Source organism: Poecilia latipinna, unplaced genomic scaffold (genome assembly GCF_001443285.1).
Source record: "Poecilia latipinna isolate Pla-1442-1.1 unplaced genomic scaffold, P_latipinna-1.0 Scaffold719, whole genome shotgun sequence".
In the NCBI taxonomy this organism is placed as follows: Eukaryota; Metazoa; Chordata; class Actinopteri; order Cyprinodontiformes; family Poeciliidae; genus Poecilia; species Poecilia latipinna.
This window is the reverse complement of record NW_015113335.1, coordinates 12,713-39,228: the sequence shown is the minus strand read 5'-3', so window position 1 is coordinate 39,228 and position 26,516 is coordinate 12,713. Positions and strand designations below refer to the sequence as shown.

The 26,516-nt window shown below is 39.2% G+C and overlaps 1 protein-coding gene across 1 annotated transcript; it reads left to right on the top strand.

Annotated features, from left to right (window-relative positions):
• The first annotated feature begins 731 nt into the window (after positions 1-731).
• On the top strand, positions 732-26,337 carry LOC106955246 (serine/threonine-protein phosphatase 6 regulatory ankyrin repeat subunit A-like). Its single transcript, XM_015045321.1, has 39 exons — positions 732-988; positions 5,939-6,022; positions 6,487-6,565; positions 7,980-8,050; positions 8,149-8,349; positions 9,302-9,389; positions 9,523-9,665; positions 9,798-10,010; positions 10,718-10,796; positions 10,916-11,030; positions 11,253-11,335; positions 11,445-11,508; positions 11,609-11,677; positions 11,773-11,913; positions 12,069-12,180; positions 12,259-12,285; positions 12,423-12,497; positions 13,630-13,831; positions 13,934-14,021; positions 14,102-14,219; positions 15,377-15,596; positions 15,861-15,948; positions 16,044-16,127; positions 16,261-16,406; positions 16,526-16,608; positions 16,721-16,803; positions 16,892-16,990; positions 18,319-18,367; positions 19,509-19,710; positions 19,813-19,900; positions 19,981-20,098; positions 21,256-21,475; positions 21,740-21,827; positions 21,923-22,006; positions 22,140-22,285; positions 22,405-22,487; positions 22,600-22,682; positions 22,771-22,862; positions 24,774-26,337. The coding sequence occupies exons 1-39, from the start codon at positions 962-964 to the stop codon at positions 25,055-25,057; spliced, it is 4,419 nt and encodes a 1,472-aa protein (XP_014900807.1). The 5' UTR covers positions 732-961; the 3' UTR covers positions 25,058-26,337.
• The last annotated feature ends 179 nt before the right edge of the window (positions 26,338-26,516 follow it).

The window sequence follows — 26,516 nt, the reverse complement described above, 5'->3', positions numbered from 1 at the left end:
AATCCAAAAACGATTTAAGTACTGAATTACACATCGTGACATCCGGGATCATTGCGCAACATTATGCAGTTCACAAATGAGAATCCATCGCAACACACAGAGAACATATTAGTCTATTAGTTTGTTTTAGATCAGTTCAGTTTATTATTATTTATGACAGGATTAACTCTGAAAAGTTATAAAATGCCCACTGGACTGAAAAATAATTGTAGACATGGATATTTTACATGTAAGTCTTGATTGTAGTTGAAGAGTAGGCCACTAGAGGGCGAGATTTCCTCAATTGGGAAAGCGCATATACACCCGACTTGGTGCTTATTTGCAAAACACTCAACTTTCCCTGCATATTCAATATGTAATGTATACATAACTTATCTCTCGTCTTGTTTAGCTTGATATGTTTTATCATTATTATTATTTAAGAGATAAACTATTCCAGTCGTCCATACATCTTAAAATAACATAATATTCTAGTATTTATGTTTCATAGAAGCTGAAAGATGACTCACGCTTATGTGAGTAATAAGAAATACGACTTCACTTCCCAAAAAAGCATTTTACATTAAGCTAAAATTGGCTCTTGTTACATAAAACTATAAAACAAAATAGATTTCACTCTGTTTAAAATGTTTTCTTACAGAACACCCGTGAGAGAGTTCCTAGAAACGCAAATAAAATGTTGCGTCTGTCAAACGCTAGTGTTAGCAACAACCAACCACGAAGACACTTACTAATACGTTGAGGTCAGTTAGCCAATTGTACGCTGTCTTTTTGAGGGGGTGAAATACGGTGGCGGCAATGTTATGGAGTTTCCGCTGCCTCTCTGCTTTCATGCCATCAGCACAGGACGCTAACGCAGGAGCTAAGCTAGAGTCCAGTTAGGCCTCTGTCAGAACAACGAGGGAGACGAGACCAACATTTCTTTATGAATCTACACGAGAACAGTTAAAATAACAGAAATATGGTGGTTCTCAAAATTCGAGACCAGGTAAGTGAGAATGAAAAATGGTTCATGTTAGCTTAGCTTCTCCCAATTTCTGCATTTGCCAACGGAATGTAATTCGTGGCTAGTCTCCGAAACGGAAGCATTTTAAATGCATTTACTTAAGCAAGAAACAAAATTGAGGAGAACTGTGTGAAAAAGAGTGAGTTATGGCCCACCCTGACGTATCGGATGTAAAACCTGTTGTTAGCATAAATGAGAGATTAGCTGTTACGAAGTTAAAACCAGCTAATGATACAGTGTTTATACCCAGCAATTAGTCAGAGCCGACATAAAATGATGGCTACTCGTATCCAAAGTGATTAGGTAGAATACTGGGATAAAACATCAACCAAAGTGACCTTAAGTAGTCACCTAAAGTGAACATGCTGTTGGTATCAGTGGTTAAATCCCTGTAATGAAGTGTGATGTCAAGGGCTCTGTTTGACTGCTGCAATTGAATGTCTGTGACATTATTTACACTTTGGTAAGATGAGCTGCACAAAATTGTGTGGAGTAAAATTGTACTTAACATTAAAAAAAAACATTAAATAATAACTTTTCGACTGCAAGGTGTGTAAGTTGTAATTCTCTTTGAATGGAACAATAACTTTATTGAAAGACAATGAGAGCTATGACCAACTACGTGTCAGTTTAGTCATTTTGTGTGTATTTTACAAAAAGTTAAGTTGTATTCACCACTTACTTTTGTTAACAGGTCTAGTGTGCATATGTATGAATGTTTTCAGAGCCATTTATTGACTTCTACTACATAAATGTCTAATGCAGGTGTATCCATGTGCTTAATGCTTATAATTTTAATGAGATGTCTGGCATTTTAGTGGAACCAGATATAGGTCCCTTTCTGCTATGTTTAACACTTGACACCTACTTCTGAAAGTGAGAATAGCTCTCTGTGTTGCAGTTGAAGGATTTGTTTTTGCACACGGATGCTATTCTTGTCACATATGTACGTGCACGTGTCCTTTATTGTCTGCGTGCTTGAATGATCGTGTGGCTGGGGCTCCTGTTAGCCAGTGGAGTTGCCAGTGAGCTGTCTCCATGGTGATGGTATTAAGTGGCCTGGCTTCTACGTGAGGAGAGGAGGTGCACGCAGGCGAGCAGCTAGAGAGGAGCGTAGAACATTTCCCTCAACACTCGTCCGGGACTGGAGAACCATAAATAGCTGAATGCAGATCTTTCCTTTTGTGTGAGGAGGATTTACAAATAAATACGGCAACAGGTGGAAAAGCTCGGCAGCTATTCACCATTTCTTCTAGACAGACATTGATGATGCTCATTGTTAGAGAATTGCATGGCTTGCTTTTTTTTTTTTTCCTTAAAAAAAAAAAAGTAGCGGCGCAAAACTTATGCAAAGTGTCCTGCTATTGTTGTTTGACCAGATTGTTTTAAAAATGAAACTAATCTGAAAAGGCATGCCTTTCATTTTGTACCGATTAGATGTTTTCTCTTTGACAAGCGAAAGACATTCTCACCTGCAATCCCTTGTAAACTTCTGAAGTGATTCCTAAAACTGGCGCAGTCCCTTACAAAAGGGTTAATTCCTCTTGAACTTATCCACATTTTGTCACGTTACAACCACAAACTTCAAATGGACAACATTTTTTATAGGCGTTTTAGTTGTACTGACCATTCAAAAGATCTACACCCATATGTAGATCTTTGGAAAATTTTGTGTAAATTTAGGGCTGCCTTGCCATGCATGCGCAGCAGAGGAATGGAAACCACAACTTTCATACTGTGAGCAAGCAACTCTTCCTGTTGAGCCACAGTCGGCCTCTGTGCTTGTTTAATAGAAAGTAAAGCATAGTAATGCAATGAAAGGAAAATTATACATAATTTGCTAAATCTTTGCAAATATCTAAAAAATGTGGCTTCATAAGTACTCGGCTCTGCTTTTACCCTCACTTCTCAAAATAAAAAAAACAGTGTCATTAGTTACCTACAGAACTCGCTTCATTACTAAATTGAAGCCATCTGTATGTAATTTGAAGTCATGCATTAAGCTGTAAAGAAGTTTTAAACATGAAGTTATAAAGCAATTCCCCAAGCCCTGGACATCTTATGGGGATAGCTGCTAAAGCTATCATCCAAAAATGGACACAGAATGCTAAGAGGAACCTCGGTACATCTGGAGGGACTGGAGAGATCGGTAAGAAGACGACTATTCGCTGCGTTCTTCTCAAATCACAAATCGGTAGTTTATGGAAGATCAGCAAGACGAAAGCCATTGTTGAAAGAAAGCTATAAGAAATCCCTTTACGCAGCTTTCCAGAAGCCGTATACAAGAACATCTGAATTGAACTTCCTGACCTACATGCAAAATTTGTGATTTAACTAGCACTAACAACATCATCCCAATGGAGAACAATGGTGGTAGCAGCTGCATTGATTGTTTTCTTCAGCCAGAACAAGGGAGTATAGCATTGTTGATTGGAATATGGCTGGGGTCGAATATTGGGAATCCTAGAAAACCTGTCGGTGGCTGCAAAACACTTGAGACCACAACAGAGTTCTGGCTTCCAGCAGGAAAACACACCGTATGCATACAGCGAGAACTGCTGTGGAATAACTTTAGATCAACAAATCAAAGTCCAGACCTTAATCAAACTATCTGTCGCACAACTTAAAACTGACATTCATAGACACTGTAATGTGCTTGAGGCAAAGAAGAATGGGCAAACATTTCAGTTATCTAGACGTGTAAAGCTGCTGGAGACGTACGCCGTAAGATCTGCAGCTGTAACCGCTGCTAATTTATTTATTTTTATTCCCATTAAACCTATGGCCTTAGAAGCTTCTGTGCATACAAATGCATAACACCTTTTCTTCAGATTTTTAATAAAAATAGAAAATGATGTCCTATTATGCACAATGGCCATAAATGTGGTAGTTTGTGGTCATAGTGTGAGAACATGTGGTAAAGTTCCAGGGATGTGAATACTTTAAAGAGGGACAGTATGTTTGTATCTCTAACAAACGGCTTTGTGAACCTGTATTTGTGTTTGTGAGTCACTGGGACATAAGTGGAAGTAGTACAGAAATGATCTTCGTTCAGGGTTGCCTAATGCTCTTTTTACTCGCAACTTGTAGTTAGTTGCTCAAGCTCTGCCATACATACTAGAAGACGTGTTTTCTGCATGACCTCTTCCAAACTGCATGGCTGCACTTTACATAATTGACTGGCTGGGTTGCCTGGTGAGTTAAACGAGGGAATATGTCTAAGTGAATTAATGTAATTGTACATGCTGCATTGTTCTGAATGTATGGATGAATGAATTGGCTAATGGATGCAGCTTTACGGGCAGAAGTAGACTGTTCAGATGCACATCTGATCAGTTTTTTTCTTCTACTCTTAAATATTAAACCTTATTTAACATTTATAATGATCTGAAAGTAGAATTAGTGCTAGATTCAAGTCAATCTGATAACTCTGAGTACAAACTAGCCACAATTTCTCACTATTGCTCTGCCCACACAGAGATTCAAGATACAAAATTAAAGTTAAAGATAAGAAATCAAAACATGATCATTTACAACATAAAGCAACAGTTATGCAAGCTGCTAGTAAATTATTATAACATATTCATTAAGTTACATTATTGCCATCTATGACCATTCTTAATTTTTATTTTGATAAATGGACTTAAGAATATACATAAACGCCCACTAAATTTGTTATTGGTTCTCAAGTGTTTGCTATTCACAAGAATGCTCTATGTAGAAGTATGAATAGTTGATGTTAGCAGTTTGTCATTGAGTCTGGTAGAACCTGTGTTCTCTTTTTGTTTTGTTTTTTTTAGCAGACACATTGCTCTGAGTTTCCTTATTGTAGTTTTAATATTGTTGCTTTAACAGGACTGATGGGTGGCACTCGTTTAGTTTCCATTCCACAAGTGTTTGAATGTTGGAATCTTCCTTCTGTCTAAGCGTAGAAAAATGTGTTGGCCTTCTTTCAGGAAGCTGAAAGTGAGTTAGTTGGCTTGTTTTAAAGTCCCATCTGACAATGGAGATGTCTGATAAAATTTTTTTTGTAAATGTGGTTATGAATTCCTATAGACATGCTTGATGCAATTATCTTGTTTATTATATTATGCGTTTATCCCTATACTGCCAGCCTAATTAGTTGTGTAAAACCTACGTTTCTTTGCCTGTGTGACCTGCTGTGGAGAGCGGGGCTTACTTTACTATTTTTAAGAAGCCAAGCCGGGTTTTCACTTGATGCATAAGAGTTTGACTTTACAAAGAAGTTCAATTCTTCTTCTTTTCTTTTTTTTTTTTTTAACTGTCAGATTTTTGCTGCTTGTGATTCTGTTTAGATGTGTATCAAATCAGCCACATGCTTTTTTTTTCTTTTTCTTTTGGTGAAGCTTATCTGGAGGAAAAGTGAAGAGGGGCAGCTATATCTAATTTGGATTCTACAGACAGAGCATTCACTTATAAGACTGATATTCATCTCTGTGGGATCTACTTTGTTTTGCTCACAGACGGTGACAATTTTAGCAATTGCCTTCTTCGTAAAAGCAGAAAGGATTTCTGAGAACGTACTATGAAGTGTAAAAGCGTGATCACTTTATTTACAGCTCAGTTACAAGGTGCTCTCACTCTTCTACATTTCTGTGTAAAATGAGAAGATCTGACCTGTGAGCAGATGAGCTCACAGATCAGATCGTGGTTCTTAATGTTAAAGACCCTGACTTCTCCTGTAGCTTGAAGGTTTCAGCACCGTCTTTATTTATTTATTTATTTATTTATTTATTTTTTTCCCCCACCTTTAACTATTTGCATGGCAAATAATACCTAGAAGGTTCTTACTTGCAGCTCATTTGGCTTACTTTACGTTTAGGTTGTTCTAATGTTCAATTTAATATAGCGCTACATGTTAAATACATTTAAAATAAGTGCTTTAATGCATCTTTAACTGTTTTTTCACAGCCTCCTTTGCTGAAAGCCATTTTCAATGTGGACCCAGATGACGTACGCTCTCTCATATTCAAAAAAGAGGATGTGAATGTGCAGGTAACTCCAGCAGCCATCTATATCTGCATCTGTTTCCTCATATTGTCCTGTAGTTTAAAATGCATCTTAAAAAAATAAGGGAATTGCGTATCTCCAGTGTGTAGCTGTCCTTGGAAGGCCTTATGCAGCACTTTCTGTCAGTTGTAAACAAACCAGCGCATGGTCTGACTTTACAGTCCTCAATGCATAATCTGGCTCTGCTTAGTTTATTGCACACCTCACCACTATTGTTCTGGTGGGGGTGTTTGAGCTCGAGTCTGGCTGGTGTTTGTGTTTGACTGGAGTGGAATGATAAAACAAGGATTTTTTTTTTTTTCAACGTGTATTTGTCTTTTATAAAACTTTTTTGGCTTTCACTCCCAGAGCAGAGGCAACCGGAGTGTAACCGGAGGGGGGAACAAAGCAACTGAAGCCGTTTTGTTTCTGATTAACCACAGGAATCGTTCTCTGTTTACTTATTACAGGATAACGAGAAGCGAACTCCGCTGCACGCTGCTGCCTATCTCGGAGATGCAGAAATCATAGAGCTACTGATTCTTTCAGGTAGGTTCCCTAATCAGATTGAAGGGATCCATTTGACCTCAAAGCAGTTTCTTCTTTGTACTTTGGTTCAGTTCAACAGTATGATAACGCTGAACATTTTTTTCATCTTATGATGTGTAAATGTTTTTAAAATGTAAAACTCTGCTGAATAGGTCTGTGGTCATATGATGTTTACATTAAAAATGGTCACACGTAAGAAGATTTTATTTTATTTTTTTCTTGTGCCAGTGGCCTTTATCCACAGTATTTGGACAAAAACTGGACAGAAAGAGATCCAGCAAAGCCCTGAGCTGGTTTCAAACCCTGGATGTCTGGGTCCACGACTCTTAGCCTTCATGTGTGGAGCATCCGCTCTAATGTTACCCAGCGTGCCGCACCAACACAGTTAATCGCATAGCCTGTATTTTCTCAAAATTGACAAAGTACTCCATTTTCACATTTTTATGTTCTAAAATGTTTCCAGTTTTTTAATAGCTTCGCTTTTAAATAAGATGTAAAGATGAGCAATGTAGAGTTCCTGCACAGTTTTGAAATTGCACCACAATAAAATGTGGGCAAAATAAGGATGTTAAATTTATTTACTAAAACCTTCCAAATACACATAACACTAAAAACTTATCAAAAATAATTTTGAGGACTAGAATAGCCTTTTTTTTAAAAAACATTGCATTGAATATTAATAAAATAACATCATAACTAAAAGCTGTTGATGACAGTTTCTTTGAGATACCGACCTGCTTGAGGTTTTTTCCCCCTTTTTTTTTTTTTTTTTTCTTAAAGGTCAATCTTCTTCCATTATGACTTCAGGGAAGAGCAGGATCTCTTCACTGGTCCCCTTTCCTGTAGTGTTTTGGAAGAACTGGCAGGGCTGTTTTTGGTTACCGTCAGTTCATAACCTCTTGCTTTCGTTCAAAATGTCAGGAAAAGCACCATAACTTTGTCAACAAACAGATTTATGCTGCGTGAGACTTTTTTTTCCTGGGACGGTGCTGCACACAGAAACCTTTCACTTTTTCCTGCTTTGCACACATCTTTGATCACTCTGGAAGGAAGCACCTGTCCACCACCTTTAGGTCATTTGTTGATGATGCAGCAGGTGGAATAAAAGCAGCACAAATACAATGCTGAGGGTTTGGCTTACAGATGAATCAGCAATGTGAAGCTTATTTGCTTTTCGTGGTCATCCTGCGCATTTATATGCAAAGTAAATATATTCACAACGTTCACTTGCCATTCTAATGGGGATTAGCCCTTTACCACACTAGCAAATCAGAAAGTAATTTCAACTCTGTTCTATTTTTTGTTTTTTTTGTTTGTTTTGTTTTTGTGGGACACAAAACTCCAAATGAGTAAATGTTTTGTTCCTGCTTTTAGCTTCAAATAGGCTCTCCCACTCTGTCGTCCTCCTTTGCAGGTGCAAGAGTAAATGCCAAAGATAGCAAGTGGCTGACTCCTCTGCACAGGGCTGTGGCCTCCTGCTGTGAGGTAGGCAAATATTCCTCTGATCCTGTGTCATGCTTTGTCTTCCAGTCTGCTTTTCATACCAGAGTTTAGCAGAATATCAACAGTAATATTTCCTGCAGGAGGCGGTCCAGATTTTGCTGAAACACTCTGCAGACGTGAACGCCAGAGACAAGAACTGGCAGACGCCGCTTCACATCGCCGCAGCCAACAAGGCGGTTCGCTGTGCCGAAGCCCTCGTCCCCCTCCTCAGTAATGTGAATGTATCTGACCGAGCAGGCCGAACTGCTCTGCACCATGCGGCCTTCAGCGGTCACTTGGAGGTAATGTTAACCCCCCCAAAGAGGACAGAGCTGCACATGGCCTTGATGTTTCATGGCTTACTGTTCTTCTCCTCCCCTAGAAATGTGCAGCAGAAACTGGAGTTTACTTGAACTTGTCAGACCAGGCTTGCTGTCATGTTTGTGTGTGCTTGTCTGTTAATACAACTTCCTGGTCTCCTTCTTTAGCTCACAGGAAGCCTTTCTGAGTGCCTCGTAATTGTGTAAACACAATAGACTTTGTACTGTTGAAACATAGAACAAGAGCTGCATTTTTGACCATAAAATGATCAACATGTTCTTATGGATCTGCTCATTTTCTGTCAGAGCTGCAAACAGCAGAAAGTTTTGCCATAGTTTTGACACACCTCAATTTCACTTTGACCTGCTTCATACTCAGTTATGGAAATATGCACCATTATTAGTTCTTCTGCTGTGAACACGACTTCAAGCTGCTTATAATATATATAGTGTACTTATGTGCTACTTATCAGTAATCATTTTCTTCTTCTTTTTTTTTCTTTTTTTAGAAATGAATTGTGTAACAGCTGTTTTTTTTTTTTTTTTCAGAGAATTTTAATCTTTCTTCCCGGAAGTAAGTTCAAGTTTATTAAAGGCACTCAGAACTTGAGTAACATTGTGACATAATCTGCTGCTTTGTTGCTGATGCATTAAAATTGACGGCCTGAAGGTACAACCATGAAGGTTGTATGTTTTTATAACTACTGCCATCTTTCTCTTCCAGCATATTGGTGAGAAAGATTAGGAAAAACATCAGTTATTTTGGGATTGATCTACATCAGATATTAGCCGTATGTGGTGTTGATAATCAGTTGAACTCTTATCTTTACATGCACTTATAAATAATCATGCTCTTAAAGGAACAGTCCATAATTTTTCAACTTTCTGTGATGGTAATCTGGAGGATTTTTTTTTTTTTTCCTGTTGCTTTTAGATGGTGAGGCTCCTACTCTCCAGAGACGCAAACATTAATGCTTTTGACAAGAAGGATCGTCGTGCGATCCACTGGGCAGCCTACATGGGTAAAGAACTGAACATTTCAATCGTTTTTTTTGTTTTGGAAAAGGATTTCCTGTTGCTAGAGTTTCTAAAGCTTTTTGGGAATTGATCTTGGTAGTGCGTGGGCATAATGAACCCCTTTTGTTTTGTCTCCAGGGCACATAGAGGTGGTGAAGTTACTAGCTTGTCATGGAGCTGAGGTTGCTTGCAAAGATAAGAAATCCTACACCCCCCTACATACTGCAGCCTCTAGTGGAATGATTAGCGTTGTGAAATACCTTCTGGATTTAGGGGTGGATGTAAGTCCTGCACACAAACCTCTCATCAGCACTCTGTAGACGTGCTTCAGATTCTTGCTTAATGGCTCTATATATTTCCCTATAGCAGCAGTAGCAATCCTCATGTAAACATCTGCTTATCTTCCTGTTTAGATCAATGAACCTAATGCGTATGGAAACACACCCTTGCACGTGGCCTGCTACAACGGCCAAGATGTGGTCGTGAACGAGCTCATCGACTGTGGAGCTAACGTCAACCAGTTGAATGAGAAGGGTTTTGCACCTCTTCATTTCACCGCCGCCTCTCGCCACGGGGCGCTCTGCCTGGAGCTGCTGGTCTGCAACGGTGCCGACGTCAATATAAAGGTAGGAGAAACTTTGTCAGGCAGGGCTTGTTGTGCTTTTGTTCACCGATTCTCAATACTTGGAATATCTTTGGTTAAAAGTGGGTGTTGCTGGTTATTCATTGGTGTTTTCTTTGTTTAAAAATGTACATATTGATAATCTGCCTCTATTTTTGGGTTATGATGCACTAAGAATCTACTGTGGCCATGACTTAGGTGAAAATGTTAACTTTAAATGTCATTAGTTGCCTCCTACTCATAAGGTAACTCACTATTACAGATGTTGAAAGTCCTGTGATGGCGCCTCCACTGTTGTAGTGATTTCTTGCACAAAAAGGGCTTGTGGGAATGTGACATCATTTGCATTTCTTTTGTCAAGTCTACAACTATGTAGACTATAGTTGCAGTCTATATGTAGACTACATAGTTGTCGACTATGTAGACTTGACAAAGTTTATAAAAATCGTTTTGCTTTGTAAAATATTGTCTTTATCGTTGAGCCCAAGTCTGGAAAAATGTGGAAGTTCTGAAATTGATAATTTGCGGAAACAAATCTCGATTTGATTTTAGACGGGTTGAATTACACTGTAGAGGAGGCCCGTAGCATTTGTAATCCAGAAATGATACACGATAACATAACCTGTGAAACGTTCATCCACGACATGTTGGCTTGAACCAAAAAAAAAACTTGTTGGTAGAAGATTTCAGTGTGTTTATATTTTATCTTAGAGTAAAGATGGGAAGACTCCGCTCCACATGACAGCGATCCATGGGAGGTTTTCCAGATCTCAAGCAATCATTGAAAACGGTGAGCACAAACACAATCCACTTCGTAGCTCCTTGTTGCCCTTCAGAGTTTTGCAACTAACTGCTTGCTCCTGTTTTTTTTTTTTGTTTTTTGTTTTGTTTTTTCTCGTATTCCTGAAGGTGCTGAGATTGACTCTGAAGATAAAAACGGAAATACGCCACTACACATCGCAGCTCGATACGGACATGAGCTCCTCATTAACACACTCATCACTAACAAAGCCGACACAGCAAAGTAAGCAAACCTCTCTGCTGTTTTTCTGCAAGGGTTCCAACTTGTTAAAAGCTGCTTTTGCAAAGAATTTCAGAGCTCATATTGCCACAGTACTTAATTGTGAATGAAGATGGGCATCTTTAACAGGTTGTCATTTCCCTAATGTAGGAGTCAGTTTGCAGCTCTGTGCCTAAAAGGATAAATTACTTTGATGAAATTTATGTGACTTGTTTTGTTTTTCAGACGAGGAATTCACGGCATGTTTCCACTGCATTTGGCTGCTCTCAGTGGCTTCTCAGACTGCTGCCGAAAGCTCCTGTCTTCAGGTTATTTATATTAATTCTGTATGATAGGCAAACTAAAAATGGATTTAATTTTATACTTTTATAGATTAAAATTGCGGAGCGTTTTTCACAACTCTTTTACTCAACACAGGCTTTGATATTGATACTCCGGACGACTTTGGAAGGACATGTTTACATGCTGCAGCTGCTGGAGGGTGTGTATAGGAGACCTTTAAAGATATATATATTATGAAAATAACATAATTGTGACGTAATCACATTTTGGTGATGCTATAAATATCTGTGCTTTTCTAGAAACCTGGAATGTCTCAATCTTCTTCTTAACACCGGGGCTGACTTTAGCAGAAAAGATAACTTTGGGAGGTTAGTGGCATTTAAAGATGCATTTGGCTCTAGCATCACATTTAAATATGTATCTAAGGTGTGTGTGTGTGTGTGTTTGTTTGTTTTTCTTCCAGGACTCCTCTCCATTACGCTGCTGCCAATTGTAACTACCAGTGTTTGTTTGCTCTGGTGGGCTCTGGAGCCGGCGTCAACGATCTGGACGAGCGGGGCTGCACTCCTCTCCACTACGCCGCTGCGTCCGACACAGACGGAAAGTCAGTAATCCTTGGAAATTTCCGTGTTTCTAGTTGCAAATGTTTACATATGATTGCAAAAAAAAAAAAAAAAAAAAAAGGGCTAATCTACATGACTAGTGTCCAAAGATATACACTACAATGTGGTTCTCTGGACTGTTTGGCTGCATTTCCAGGTGCATGGAATATTTACTAAGGAATGATGCAAATCCAGGGATCCGGGACAGTCAGGGCTTCAACGCTGTGCACTACGCCTCTGCGTACGGACACCGTCTTTGTCTGGAGCTGGTGAGGGATCTGTACCATTTCAAATTTTGGGTTGTTTTCAATGCAGTTTAACTCATTTTCTCATTAATCCTTTTACAGATTGCGAGCGAAACACCCTTAGATGTGGTGAGTAGTGTTGCAGCTCTTTCCACTGTCAACGTTTGTACTTTTCATTCATTAAAAATAGACCATAGTTGCATATTTAATGTGTTCTTCAAGAATTGCAGATTAACGTTGTAAGTTCTGACTTGTAATGTGTGTAGCTAATGGAAACCTCAGGGACAGACATCGTGAACGATACTGATGTCAGAGCTCCCATCAGCCCCCTGCACCTTGCTGTGAGTAGACTTTAATTCTTAGTGGAGTCGCCGCTTCATTTCACTTTGCAAATTCTGTTAAAAACCACAACACAGAATGACCAGCAGCAAACTAATCTGTCTGGAAGTGTATCTATCTGATAAATAACTGTACTTTATAATAGTAACCTGATGTTTATTTCCATTTTGGTTCTGTTTTTGTGTGTGTTTTCTGGGTGGGTGTGGGCTGATCATGTGGTGTTTTGTTTTAGCTTGTGATGGTGATGCAACACAGGATTGTGGGGGTTTAGTGAAAGCAGAGAAGCAATGTCAGTGGTGTGGGGTTTTGTCATGGTGTTGAACGTGTGAGGAATTGTGTATATATAATACAAATAGTTTTGGCAAGTATCCGTTACCTATTACGAGATCTTCATGTGCTCATATTGTGTCTAAAGCGCTCCACACCACATTGATTAAACAATGGGTGGTAATGACATGTACAAACTGATGGTTTTTAGTTCCTAGTGGGGAAAAAAGTTGGGTTTTTCTACAACATTATTGGAGAGTTTGATGGGTTCCTTGGAAAGCTTAAAAAACAGAGACATTCCACAGCAAACCAAGAACAATGATGAGGAAAAGCTTAAAAGCCCCTGCTTATTTTCAGCCAGCAGCGTGAAAAGATGTCGGGTTCCTCGTGATGGAGAGAAATCAAACTGTGGAAAGCCAAAGGGGTCATGATTCACATTCGTTTCCAATGCCCGTTGAGTTGAATAAACTCCTAATAAACACAACACAGGCGTTTAAAAGATAAGACACCAATCTGTTGAAAGATCTCTTAAGGCCTCCTTGCTCTTCTTTGTTTTTTTTGTTTTTTTTTTTTTTTGGTTCAAACCAAATTAAAAGAAGTCTAGCATGAGTTACTTTAGTTTTCTGTTTTACAGAACCTGTATTCTACTTCATGTATTCAGTTACACCACTTGTGTAAATCAACACTAGAAGCTTTACACTAAGCTTCATTTTTGTTCAAATGTTTGGATATCTTAGTTCAGTGATACTTTAATACCCCAAAGGGAAATTAGACTGGCAAAGAGACACTTTATTCTATTGGTTAATAAAACTCCTGTAGTTTGGACTTGATTTCAGTATCAACATGACTTTTTTTTTTTTTTTTTAGGCATACCATGGTCACCATCAAGCTATGGAGGTTCTGGTTCAATCTCTGCTGGATTTGGATGTTAGAAACAGCCAGGGACGCACGCCCTTAGACCTAGCTGCCTTCAAAGGCCATGTGGAATGTGTGGACATTCTAATCAACCAGGGAGCCTCCGTTTTGGTCAAAGACTTTGTCTTGAAGCGGACCCCCATACATGCTGCAGGTATGTCTCGTCTGAGGAGAGAAACCTTGTGAAATTTGGCATTCCTACGGTTATACTCTCAAACACAATGTCACAAGTAATGCTTGTCTTTCTTTTGTGCAGCTACTAATGGTCATTCAGAATGTTTGCGCTTGCTGATTGGAAATGCTGATGTTCAAAGTATTGTAGACATTCAAGATGGAAATGGACAGTAAGTAAATAAGTGTCTTTCTCTGTTTATACGTTTGTGTTTAAAAACAAGTGCTGACATTTTTGTCTAATGCATTCAAGGACCCCGCTGATGCTGTCGGTCCTCAGTGGACACACGGACTGTGTGTATTCCCTTCTTAACAAGGGAGCCAGCGTAGAAGCCAAAGACAAGTGGGGCAGGACGGCCTTGCATAGAGGAGTAAGGAGAGCTCATAATGTTTCTACTCAATATTTACCTTAAATATTCAGAGTTTAAAATTGCTGAGACAAACACATTTAGAAAGTGTCACATATACAATTGCACTTTGTTTTGTGTAAAAATGGACCTTTTTTCCAAAGTGTTTATCATTTTTGGGCCAAAGCTCCCAATTTGTCCAAAAGTGAGTGCCACAAAAAAAAAAAAAAGATTGACGTAAACATGAAGAATTATGACGATAAAGGAAAATATATGTGAATATTTAACTTCCTATTGGTTACTTTATCCAGATTTATTATTTTTTGTTTGTTTGTTTTTACTTTGGGTTTTAGGATTTCATTATTGTTTTGATTTTGTCATTGCTTCTACCTGTAAGTTTTCCAGTTATGTTTTTAAAAGCCAGACATTCTTATGCTTTTAACGTCTATACTCATATTTTAATAATTTTGTTTATGTATAAACCTTTTGTTAGGTCTGCGTGGTATAACATTACATTATCAGAAGTTTAAACATGTTGACAGTCTGCCAAAACAGAGAGACGGAGATCTGTTCTTCATAAAAGATTGTGTCGTTCTATGCTCTTGTACAAATGCATCAGTACAATGTTCCTCCTTTTCTTTTAACCAAGTAGCTTTTATGTAGCAGGAGTGCACTTAACCTGAGTGCTGCTGTTGTTTTCAATTAGATTATGTCTGCTTTGCGGGGAATTATGCAGTTTTTTTTTCAAAGGCCTTAAATTGAGCATGGGGTAATACAAACATCTTTGTTGATCAGGGTTTTGTAAGCAGTTTTTTTAAATAAAATAATTGCTAGAAAATAAATGTATAATTTGACTACAAATGGTCACAGATGCCAAGCTACATCTGGAATATCTGTGATACAAACAATAGAATAAAGACCAAGGCATGATGATTAGCAACATGTCAAACTAAATATTCTGATATCATTTTGATCTTTTTGTCTCTTTAAACACTACTTTAAAACATGGGACCCTTCAGATGTTGGAGATTTTATTATTACTGTCATAACTATGAAAACTGAGCTGAAACATTACTTAAGCACATCTATGTGCCATTTACTTAGTTGTGCTTAGAGATTTGCCTGCAGCAGGATATCCTTCCAAACAAATTATCAATAAAAAAAATGTCCTCTGTCATCAGTCTGTGACCGGTCACGAAGAATGTGTGGAGGCTCTGCTTCAGCACAGCGCCAACGTCCTGGTGCGAGACTGTAAAGGGCGCACGCCGATCCACCTGGCAGCAGCTTGCGGACACATTGGGGTACTCGGAGGCCTTTTGCATGCTGCCCAATCAGTGGAAACACTGCCTGCCTTAACAGACAGCCAAGGCTACACCCCACTGCACTGGGCCTGCTACAATGGTACAGACAAAGGAGGTTGAAAGACCTTTTAAACCAAGCAATCAATGAATATTGATATTCTCAAGTGTATATGTATACCTGATGTCGCAGCATGTGTGCACTTAAATGCAAGCATGCTGCTGATGTAGCAGATGAGCATAATGGAGCACTTAAGAAATGCTTTTTTTTATTTAGTTTTTGTTTCCATTCAGTGTCTTTGTGCAACCAAATGAGAAATGTTTGTGTTTCTAAAGTGGTTTTTAATCGAAGTGGTCTTTCCCACAGGTCACGACACGTGTGTGGAGGTTTTGCTCGAACTGGAGATTTTCCACAAGGCCGAAGGCAACACTTTCAGTCCCCTCCACTGTGCTGTGTAAGAGTCTGAGCTTGCTTAGGTTTCACTCAGTGTGTCAGAGCGCTCGGCTTTTAATAGACTAAACATCCAGCATTTCTTTTCCTGCTCTCTAGAATCCGTGACAACGAAGTTGCTGCTGAGATGTTGATAGACACCTTGGGCCCCGCCATTGTCAGCGCCAAAGATGGCAAAAGCAGGTACACCTGATTATAAAAATTTCAGGCTTGAGGGTTTGTAAAAGGCAACTTTTATTTTTTATTTTTTTAAAGTGAATCTAATGTCGATATTTTAAATTGACGATGGCGTACTTCACATTCAAACTGTCCTCAGGACCCCCCTGCATGCTGCTGCCTTCACTGATCATGTGGAGTGTCTACAGCTGCTGCTGAGCCACAATGCTCAGGTCAACTGCGTCGATGCCGCAGGAAAGACCCCGCTCATGATGGCCGCCGAGAACGGCCAGACCAACGCTGTCGGTACGATTGCCTCCGAGCGTTTAACTTGATATGAGTCGCGACAGTCAGGCTGGCTTTCAATTACAAACTATGAAACATCAGATTAGTTTTTCTTGAGATTCATACCTGTCCTCACACAGAGCTGCTGGTGAGCAGTGCGAAAGCAGACCTCACGCTACAGGACGCTGAAAAGAACACCGCTCTTCATTTGGCCTGCAGTAAGGTACGGATTGCCATCTGGTGGTAATATTTACATTACAGCCCATATTTCAGGTTTCGATTATTTACTGCACATATTTAAACATTTTGTGGCATCTGTACCACACTCTCAACAGGGACACGAAACTAGTGCCTTGTTGATATTGGAGAAGATTACAGACAGAAACCTCATAAATGCTACAAACGCCGCCTTACAGACGTATGCGTAATATGAGTTCTTTATCTGTTCATACAGAATTTCGAATACAAATACCTCTCTGACACAGACATCTTTCTATTTTGTTTAGACCTCTGCATGTGGCTGCAAGAAATGGGCTGATTGTGGTGGTGCAGGAGCTGCTTGCGAAGGGAGCCAGCGTCCTGGCAGTCGACGAAAACGGTAATTGAATTGTAGCGTAGTACATCCTTGTTTTTAATTGTGAAACGGTTATTTTTATGAAATGTGGTCCAGTTGTTTTACTTGTGCTATAATCCTAGCTTTATAAAAAAAAAAAAATGATGGCTTGCTTTAGAAACAAAGTCCCAATGGAAATTCTGTATTCTGGTGAGAGCAATGTGCCACTGCATATTTATTAAGAAGTTAGACACTGAGCCAAGTCATTAACTTGGCAGTCTATGCTCATAAGTAAATATTGCCTTAAATCATGCAGATCTGTTTTTTTTTTTTGTTTTTTTTTACTCGGGGAATGTGTCTCTTGTCAAGAGACAAAGAGGGATTGTTTTTCTGCTTTCTGTACTTTTGGACTTTTTTCCTCAAAATGATTAACTCCTGACTGATTATGTGGAAGTTGGACTGGTTTTTGCATTGCCTTCAGAGACTAATTCAGTAATTACATCAGTATGTAGAGTTTGGGGTTTATGTAGAGTGACTGCAGCCAGACATGTGGTCAGAGTTTAGTATATTAATTAAATAATTCGAGAATGGACACAAACTAGCTTGATAAAATAAAATTTGAAGGCCTCGATTTAGGTCATAAAAGATAACGACACATTTAAAAAGATTCGTGTTTTTCTGAGAACTGTTACATGTGAAAATCCCCTCGGGAGGTTTTCTTGTGGAAAATGTGCCGTTCTCTTTAAAACGGTAGACTAAGCTGTTCCAGTGTGTCACTTTTGACTAAGGTTGATACTTTAAGATATTATTTAAGTTTTGTATATTTGTGAATAGAGAAAATTACTTTTAGTTTAATTATTACAGGTTCAAATGACAAATAAGTCACATTCAGTAGAGAAGCTGGGAGGGGAAAAGACATTCTGCTGGTAAAACCATTTGTTAACCATGCAAAGCGACTCCTGTGACCAGGAAATCGCCTCAGACGGCATCAGCTGCAGGGTGAGCAGCCATCTGCCGCAAGCGGTGCTGCCAGGTGACACCGACTAAATATGACATTGGGTTGGTAGACTTTATAGGGACCACAGACCAGATAAGCCTGTGAATGCTGTAAATGCACTGGTTTAATATTTTTGGAGATGGAAGACGAAATAAAATCAAAACACAAAGAACTGGAATGAGACACTAAGTCACTGGCACACAAGATGGTTTTAAAATGCATAAGGAGGCGATCAGGACAGTGAGTCAGGACAGATTTTCTAACAGTATGGTGCTGCGCAGACCCTGGCATTCAGACACTTTCATTCACACAGCGCTGCACAAAAGGGAGTAAACATTTGGAAACAGGCTGTAAGGCTCAGATTCTTAAGATTGAAATGGGAGTNTGAACGATACTGATGTCAGAGCTCCCATCAGCCCCCTGCACCTTGCTGTGAGTAGACTTTAATTCTTAGTGGAGTCGCCGCTTCATTTCACTTTGCAAATTCTGTTAAAAACCACAACACAGAATGACCAGCAGCAAACTAATCTGTCTGGAAGTGTATCTATCTGATAAATAACTGTACTTTATAATAGTAACCTGATGTTTATTTCCATTTTGGTTCTGTTTTTGTGTGTGTTTTCTGGGTGGGAGTGGGTTGATCATGTGGTGTTTTGTTTTAGCTTGTGATGGTGATGCAACACAGGATTGTGGGGGTTTAGTGAAAGCAGAGAAGCAATGTCAGTGGTGTGGGGTTTTGTCATGGTGTTGAACGTGTGAGGAATTGTGTATATATAATACAAATAGTTTTGGCAAGTATCCGTTACCTATTACGAGATCTTCATGTGCTCATATTGTGTCTAAAGCGCTCCACACCACATTGATTAAACAATGGGTGGTAATGACATGTACAAACTGATGGTTTTTAGTTCCTAGTGGGGAAAAAAGTTGGGTTTTTCTACAACATTATTGGAGAGTTTGATGGGTTCCTTGGAAAGCTTAAAAAACAGAGACATTCCACAGCAAACCAAGAACAATGATGAGGAAAAGCTTAAAAGCCCCTGCTTATTTTCAGCCAGCAGCGTGAAAAGATGTCGGGTTCCTCGTGATGGAGAGAAATCAAACTGTGGAAAGCCAAAGGGGTCATGATTCACATTCGTTTCCAATGCCCGTTGAGTTGAATAAACTCCTAATAAACACAACACAGGCGTTTAAAAGATAAGACACCAATCTGTTGAAAGATCTCTTAAGGCCTCCTTGCTCTTCTTTGTTTTTTTTGTTTTTTTTTTTTTTTGGTTCAAACCAAATTAAAAGAAGTCTAGCATGAGTTACTTTAGTTTTCTGTTTTACAGAACCTGTATTCTACTTCATGTATTCAGTTACACCACTTGTGTAAATCAACACTAGAAGCTTTACACTAAGCTTCATTTTTGTTCAAATGTTTGGATATCTTAGTTCAGTGATACTTTAATACCCCAAAGGGAAATTAGACTGGCAAAGAGACACTTTATTCTATTGGTTAATAAAACTCCTGTAGTTTGGACTTGATTTCAGTATCAACATGACTTTTTTTTTTTTTTTTTTTTTTTTTCAGGCATACCATGGTCACCATCAAGCTATGGAGGTTCTGGTTCAATCTCTGCTGGATTTGGATGTTAGAAACAGCCAGGGACGCACGCCCTTAGACCTAGCTGCCTTCAAAGGCCATGTGGAATGTGTGGACATTCTAATCAACCAGGGAGCCTCCGTTTTGGTCAAAGACTTTGTCTTGAAGCGGACCCCCATACATGCTGCAGGTATGTCTCGTCTGAGGAGAGAAACCTTGTGAAATTTGGCATTCCTACGGTTATACTCTCAAACACAATGTCACAAGTAATGCTTGTCTTTCTTTTGTGCAGCTACTAATGGTCATTCAGAATGTTTGCGCTTGCTGATTGGAAATGCTGATGTTCAAAGTATTGTAGACATTCAAGATGGAAATGGACAGTAAGTAAATAAGTGTCTTTCTCTGTTTATACGTTTGTGTTTAAAAACAAGTGCTGACATTTTTGTCTAATGCATTCAAGGACCCCGCTGATGCTGTCGGTCCTCAGTGGACACACGGACTGTGTGTATTCCCTTCTTAACAAGGGAGCCAGCGTAGAAGCCAAAGACAAGTGGGGCAGGACGGCCTTGCATAGAGGAGTAAGGAGAGCTCATAATGTTTCTACTCAATATTTACCTTAAATATTCAGAGTTTAAAATTGCTGAGACAAACACATTTAGAAAGTGTCACATATACAATTGCACTTTGTTTTGTGTAAAAATGGACCTTTTTTCCAAAGTGTTTATCATTTTTGGGCCAAAGCTCCCAATTTGTCCAAAAGTGAGTGCCACAAAAAAAAAAAAAAGATTGACGTAAACATGAAGAATTATGACGATAAAGGAAAATATATGTGAATATTTAACTTCCTATTGGTTACTTTATCCAGATTTATTATTTTTTGTTTGTTTGTTTTTACTTTGGGTTTTAGGATTTCATTATTGTTTTGATTTTGTCATTGCTTCTACCTGTAAGTTTTCCAGTTATGTTTTTAAAAGCCAGACATTCTTATGCTTTTAACGTCTATACTCATATTTTAATAATTTTGTTTATGTATAAACCTTTTGTTAGGTCTGCGTGGTATAACATTACATTATCAGAAGTTTAAACATGTTGACAGTCTGCCAAAACAGAGAGACGGAGATCTGTTCTTCATAAAAGATTGTGTCGTTCTATGCTCTTGTACAAATGCATCAGTACAATGTTCCTCCTTTTCTTTTAACCAAGTAGCTTTTATGTAGCAGGAGTGCACTTAACCTGAGTGCTGCTGTTGTTTTCAATTAGATTATGTCTGCTTTGCGGGGAATTATGCAGTTTTTTTTTCAAAGGCCTTAAATTGAGCATGGGGTAATACAAACATCTTTGTTGATCAGGGTTTTGTAAGCAGTTTTTTTAAATAAAATAATTGCTAGAAAATAAATGTATAATTTGACTACAAATGGTCACAGATGCCAAGCTACATCTGGAATATCTGTGATACAAACAATAGAATAAAGACCAAGGCATGATGATTAGCAACATGTCAAACTAAATATTCTGATATCATTTTGATCTTTTTGTCTCTTTAAACACTACTTTAAAACATGGGACCCTTCAGATGTTGGAGATTTTATTATTACTGTCATAACTATGAAAACTGAGCTGAAACATTACTTAAGCACATCTATGTGCCATTTACTTAGTTGTGCTTAGAGATTTGCCTGCAGCAGGATATCCTTCCAAACAAATTATCAATAAAAAAAATGTCCTCTGTCATCAGTCTGTGACCGGTCACGAAGAATGTGTGGAGGCTCTGCTTCAGCACAGCGCCAACGTCCTGGTGCGAGACTGTAAAGGGCGCACGCCGATCCACCTGGCAGCAGCTTGCGGACACATTGGGGTACTCGGAGGCCTTTTGCATGCTGCCCAATCAGTGGAAACACTGCCTGCCTTAACAGACAGCCAAGGCTACACCCCACTGCACTGGGCCTGCTACAATGGTACAGACAAAGGAGGTTGAAAGACCTTTTAAACCAAGCAATCAATGAATATTGATATTCTCAAGTGTATATGTATACCTGATGTCGCAGCATGTGTGCACTTAAATGCAAGCATGCTGCTGATGTAGCAGATGAGCATAATGGAGCACTTAAGAAATGCTTTTTTTTATTTAGTTTTTGTTTCCATTCAGTGTCTTTGTGCAACCAAATGAGAAATGTTTGTGTTTCTAAAGTGGTTTTTAATCGAAGTGGTCTTTCCCACAGGTCACGACACGTGTGTGGAGGTTTTGCTCGAACTGGAGATTTTCCACAAGGCCGAAGGCAACACTTTCAGTCCCCTCCACTGTGCTGTGTAAGAGTCTGAGCTTGCTTAGGTTTCACTCAGTGTGTCAGAGCGCTCGGCTTTTAATAGACTAAACATCCAGCATTTCTTTTCCTGCTCTCTAGAATCCGTGACAACGAAGTTGCTGCTGAGATGTTGATAGACACCTTGGGCCCCGCCATTGTCAGCGCCAAAGATGGCAAAAGCAGGTACACCTGATTATAAAAATTTCAGGCTTGAGGGTTTGTAAAAGGCAACTTTTATTTTTTATTTTTTTAAAGTGAATCTAATGTCGATATTTTAAATTGACGATGGCGTACTTCACATTCAAACTGTCCTCAGGACCCCCCTGCATGCTGCTGCCTTCACTGATCATGTGGAGTGTCTACAGCTGCTGCTGAGCCACAATGCTCAGGTCAACTGCGTCGATGCCGCAGGAAAGACCCCGCTCATGATGGCCGCCGAGAACGGCCAGACCAACGCTGTCGGTACGATTGCCTCCGAGCGTTTAACTTGATATGAGTCGCGACAGTCAGGCTGGCTTTCAATTACAAACTATGAAACATCAGATTAGTTTTTCTTGAGATTCATACCTGTCCTCACACAGAGCTGCTGGTGAGCAGTGCGAAAGCAGACCTCACGCTACAGGACGCTGAAAAGAACACCGCTCTTCATTTGGCCTGCAGTAAGGTACGGATTGCCATCTGGTGGTAATATTTACATTACAGCCCATATTTCAGGTTTCGATTATTTACTGCACATATTTAAACATTTTGTGGCATCTGTACCACACTCTCAACAGGGACACGAAACTAGTGCCTTGTTGATATTGGAGAAGATTACAGACAGAAACCTCATAAATGCTACAAACGCCGCCTTACAGACGTATGCGTAATATGAGTTCTTTATCTGTTCATACAGAATTTCGAATACAAATACCTCTCTGACACAGACATCTTTCTATTTTGTTTAGACCTCTGCATGTGGCTGCAAGAAATGGGCTGATTGTGGTGGTGCAGGAGCTGCTTGCGAAGGGAGCCAGCGTCCTGGCAGTCGACGAAAACGGTAATTGAATTGTAGCGTAGTACATCCTTGTTTTTAATTGTGAAACGGTTATTTTTATGAAATGTGGTCCAGTTGTTTTACTTGTGCTATAATCCTAGCTTTATAAAAAAAAAAAAATGATGGCTTGCTTTAGAAACAAAGTCCCAATGGAAATTCTGTATTCTGGTGAGAGCAATGTGCCACTGCATATTTATTAAGAAGTTAGACACTGAGCCAAGTCATTAACTTGGCAGTCTATGCTCATAAGTAAATATTGCCTTAAATCATGCAGATCTGTTTTTTTTTTTTGTTTTTTTTTACTCGGGGAATGTGTCTCTTGTCAAGAGACAAAGAGGGATTGTTTTTCTGCTTTCTGTACTTTTGGACTTTTTTCCTCAAAATGATTAACTCCTGACTGATTATGTGGAAGTTGGACTGGTTTTTGCATTGCCTTCAGAGACTAATTCAGTAATTACATCAGTATGTAGAGTTTGGGGTTTATGTAGAGTGACTGCAGCCAGACATGTGGTCAGAGTTTAGTATATTAATTAAATAATTCGAGAATGGACACAAACTAGCTTGATAAAATAAAATTTGAAGGCCTCGATTTAGGTCATAAAAGATAACGACACATTTAAAAAGATTCGTGTTTTTCTGAGAACTGTTACATGTGAAAATCCCCTCGGGAGGTTTTCTTGTGGAAAATGTGCCGTTCTCTTTAAAACGGTAGACTAAGCTGTTCCAGTGTGTCACTTTTGACTAAGGTTGATACTTTAAGATATTATTTAAGTTTTGTATATTTGTGAATAGAGAAAATTACTTTTAGTTTAATTATTACAGGTTCAAATGACAAATAAGTCACATTCAGTAGAGAAGCTGGGAGGGGAAAAGACATTCTGCTGGTAAAACCATTTGTTAACCATGCAAAGCGACTCCTGTGACCAGGAAATCGCCTCAGACGGCATCAGCTGCAGGGTGAGCAGCCATCTGCCGCAAGCGGTGCTGCCAGGTGACACCGACTAAATATGACATTGGGTTGGTAGACTTTATAGGGACCACAGACCAGATAAGCCTGTGAATGCTGTAAATGCACTGGTTTAATATTTTTGGAGATGGAAGACGAAATAAAATCAAAACACAAAGAACTGGAATGAGACACTAAGTCACTGGCACACAAGATGGTTTTAAAATGCATAAGGAGGCGATCAGGACAGTGAGTCAGGACAGATTTTCTAACAGTATGGTGCTGCGCAGACCCTGGCATTCAGACACTTTCATTCACACAGCGCTGCACAAAAGGGAGTAAACATTTGGAAACAGGCTGTAAGGCTCAGATTCTTAAGATTGAAATGGGAGTTTTAACTACTGTGAAAATCCCAGTTCAGAGAAACTCTGCTACCCTTTAATCAGGTAACCTGGAGTTGATTTGATTTCACTTTAATTAGCCCTGCAGCATTGTCCGATTTTAACAATACTGTTTTCAGAATACTTTTGTTGGCAATTAGAAACATCCAGATGGTGCATTTGCTTCATGAGGGAAGTCCCTTTTTTTTTTCCACTGGGTGTTTCGCAGCACAGGTTACATTCAGAGCGCTAAATTAATGCAGATAATTCAGCTAGATCATATCTGACGGTGGTTTAACAGAAAGCTGCCAGATGTGTCGGCGCGTTCACCCTGTATCTGGTGTTGGCCTGGGAATCTTGAGCTCGTCGGGTTTATCAGACCTGATACTGAAAGTCTGACATTTTGTTTCAGTTTATAGGAAAGTAAAAATTTAAATATTATTTAAAGGTTAGTTTCACAGAAGTGAGCCTGGTATCTTAAAGCTTTTTTTTTTGTAATTCAAAAAAATGAGCACCAGAATTTGTCAGGTATTTGTCATTTATTATTTCCCAGGGCATGTTGGCAATCTTTGTTTGTTTGTTTTTCAGGTTACACGCCCGCCTTGGCTTGCGCCCCCAACAAAGACGTTGCAGACTGCCTCGCTCTCATCCTGGCCACCATGATGCCCGTGTCCCCCTGCACCGTGGCACCTACCCTCCCCTTCAGTGCCGTTAACCACTACACCACCAGTCCCTCCAAGAGCGTCACCTTTGACAGCCTGCCCGCGTTGCGCGCCGAGCACAGCTCTTACTGCAGCTTCAACAACATCGGCCATCACGACGGCTTCTACAAGGACGAGGAGCTCAACGACTCCGATTCGGAGACGTACTGAAGCGGACAGGAGAGGAGTGGCGCTAAATGCACAAACGCATACACTGTGTCTTAACATGAAAAAAAAAATAAATAAATCAATCATTCACCCACCGCGAGCTTGGGAGGGCTTAATAAAGACGCAAGCCCCCAACAGGAAGCCTTAAGAGTCCCCACCAGAAAACAAAGGAGGGACGAGGTGCAACAGGCTGGCCCATGCTCATCCCAACCTTTTCCAGCACACGGCGTCCGTTAGCCGACGCCGGAGCTCAGTAACCACTGCTTTACCAACACTGACCTCTCCAGTGTTAAAAACTGAACTTGTTGGGCAGACGGCAGCTGTTTTAAGGCAATAAGACGCTGAAAAAAAAAAGGTGCGCTTGCACACTACAGAGAGTTAAACCAACAGGGACCAAAAGACATGGATGAATTTTAACTCCGTTTTATCTGCGTAAGCGACAAAAAAACAAAAAAAAAAAACAAACGAGACTTCAGGTGGTTTATTGATTAGGAAGGATAAGAGAGAAGTTTTAGTTAAAACCTGCACACTATAACCATCAGAAGGACTTTTACGTTTTGGGGGATCATTTATTTTTCAAGATCAAAATTTTAATACACCCATTTTAATGTCTTAAACTCATTTTCCTCTAGGAATCTGATTCACTAACCCGAGTAAATTTAAGACATCTGGTACATGCAACAGGTTAGTATTCAGTCGATCCACCTTTTTCCTTTGTAAATTCACCTGTTTATCACCATTTAGAATTTAAACAATAAATTATTTGTACACTTTTTTGGGTTGCTTTTTGTTTGTTCGTTTTGTGCCTTCATTAGTTACTGGAAGTATGGGGTTTGTACAGGCAGCTGTGAAAGCGTGCTTTCGGTGAGTAGGTCCACTGATCTGGCACTGAGGCATCTGTGACTCTGCTTTGCAATGAGAAACACTGTAAACCAATGACAGCATTTTGGAAAGCATTTGATTTTCTTCTGAGTGACTTTTTTCTTTTTTTATCTAATATTAGTTTCGCTTGCTTTAACTTAAAAACAGAAACCACTCGCTTATACCAGAATGCAGAAGACTCAAGTTTTGTTCAAAAATATTTTAACTGGAAATATGTACATTTGCTAGAATCAATAGAATGGGAAGGATTTTTATTTCTTTTCCTTGCTTTTTTTCTTGAAGAGGAATGAAACTAGCATGTATATAGAAATTATGACTGTGAATTCAAAATTCCAATGAGTTCTTTCAGTACTGAGATTGATGTATATTTTATGAGTAATAAATGAGTTATTTAATAAGGAGCATTGGTCTTGGTTTTTTTTCAGCATTCCCTATAATTGTGTTTGTGATAACAGAAATAGTAAAAAAAAAAAAAAAATATATATATATATATATATATATATATATACATATATATATATATATATTGAAGATGCACCAATGAGGATTTTTATTGAATAATAATTTTGCTTTCAAAGCT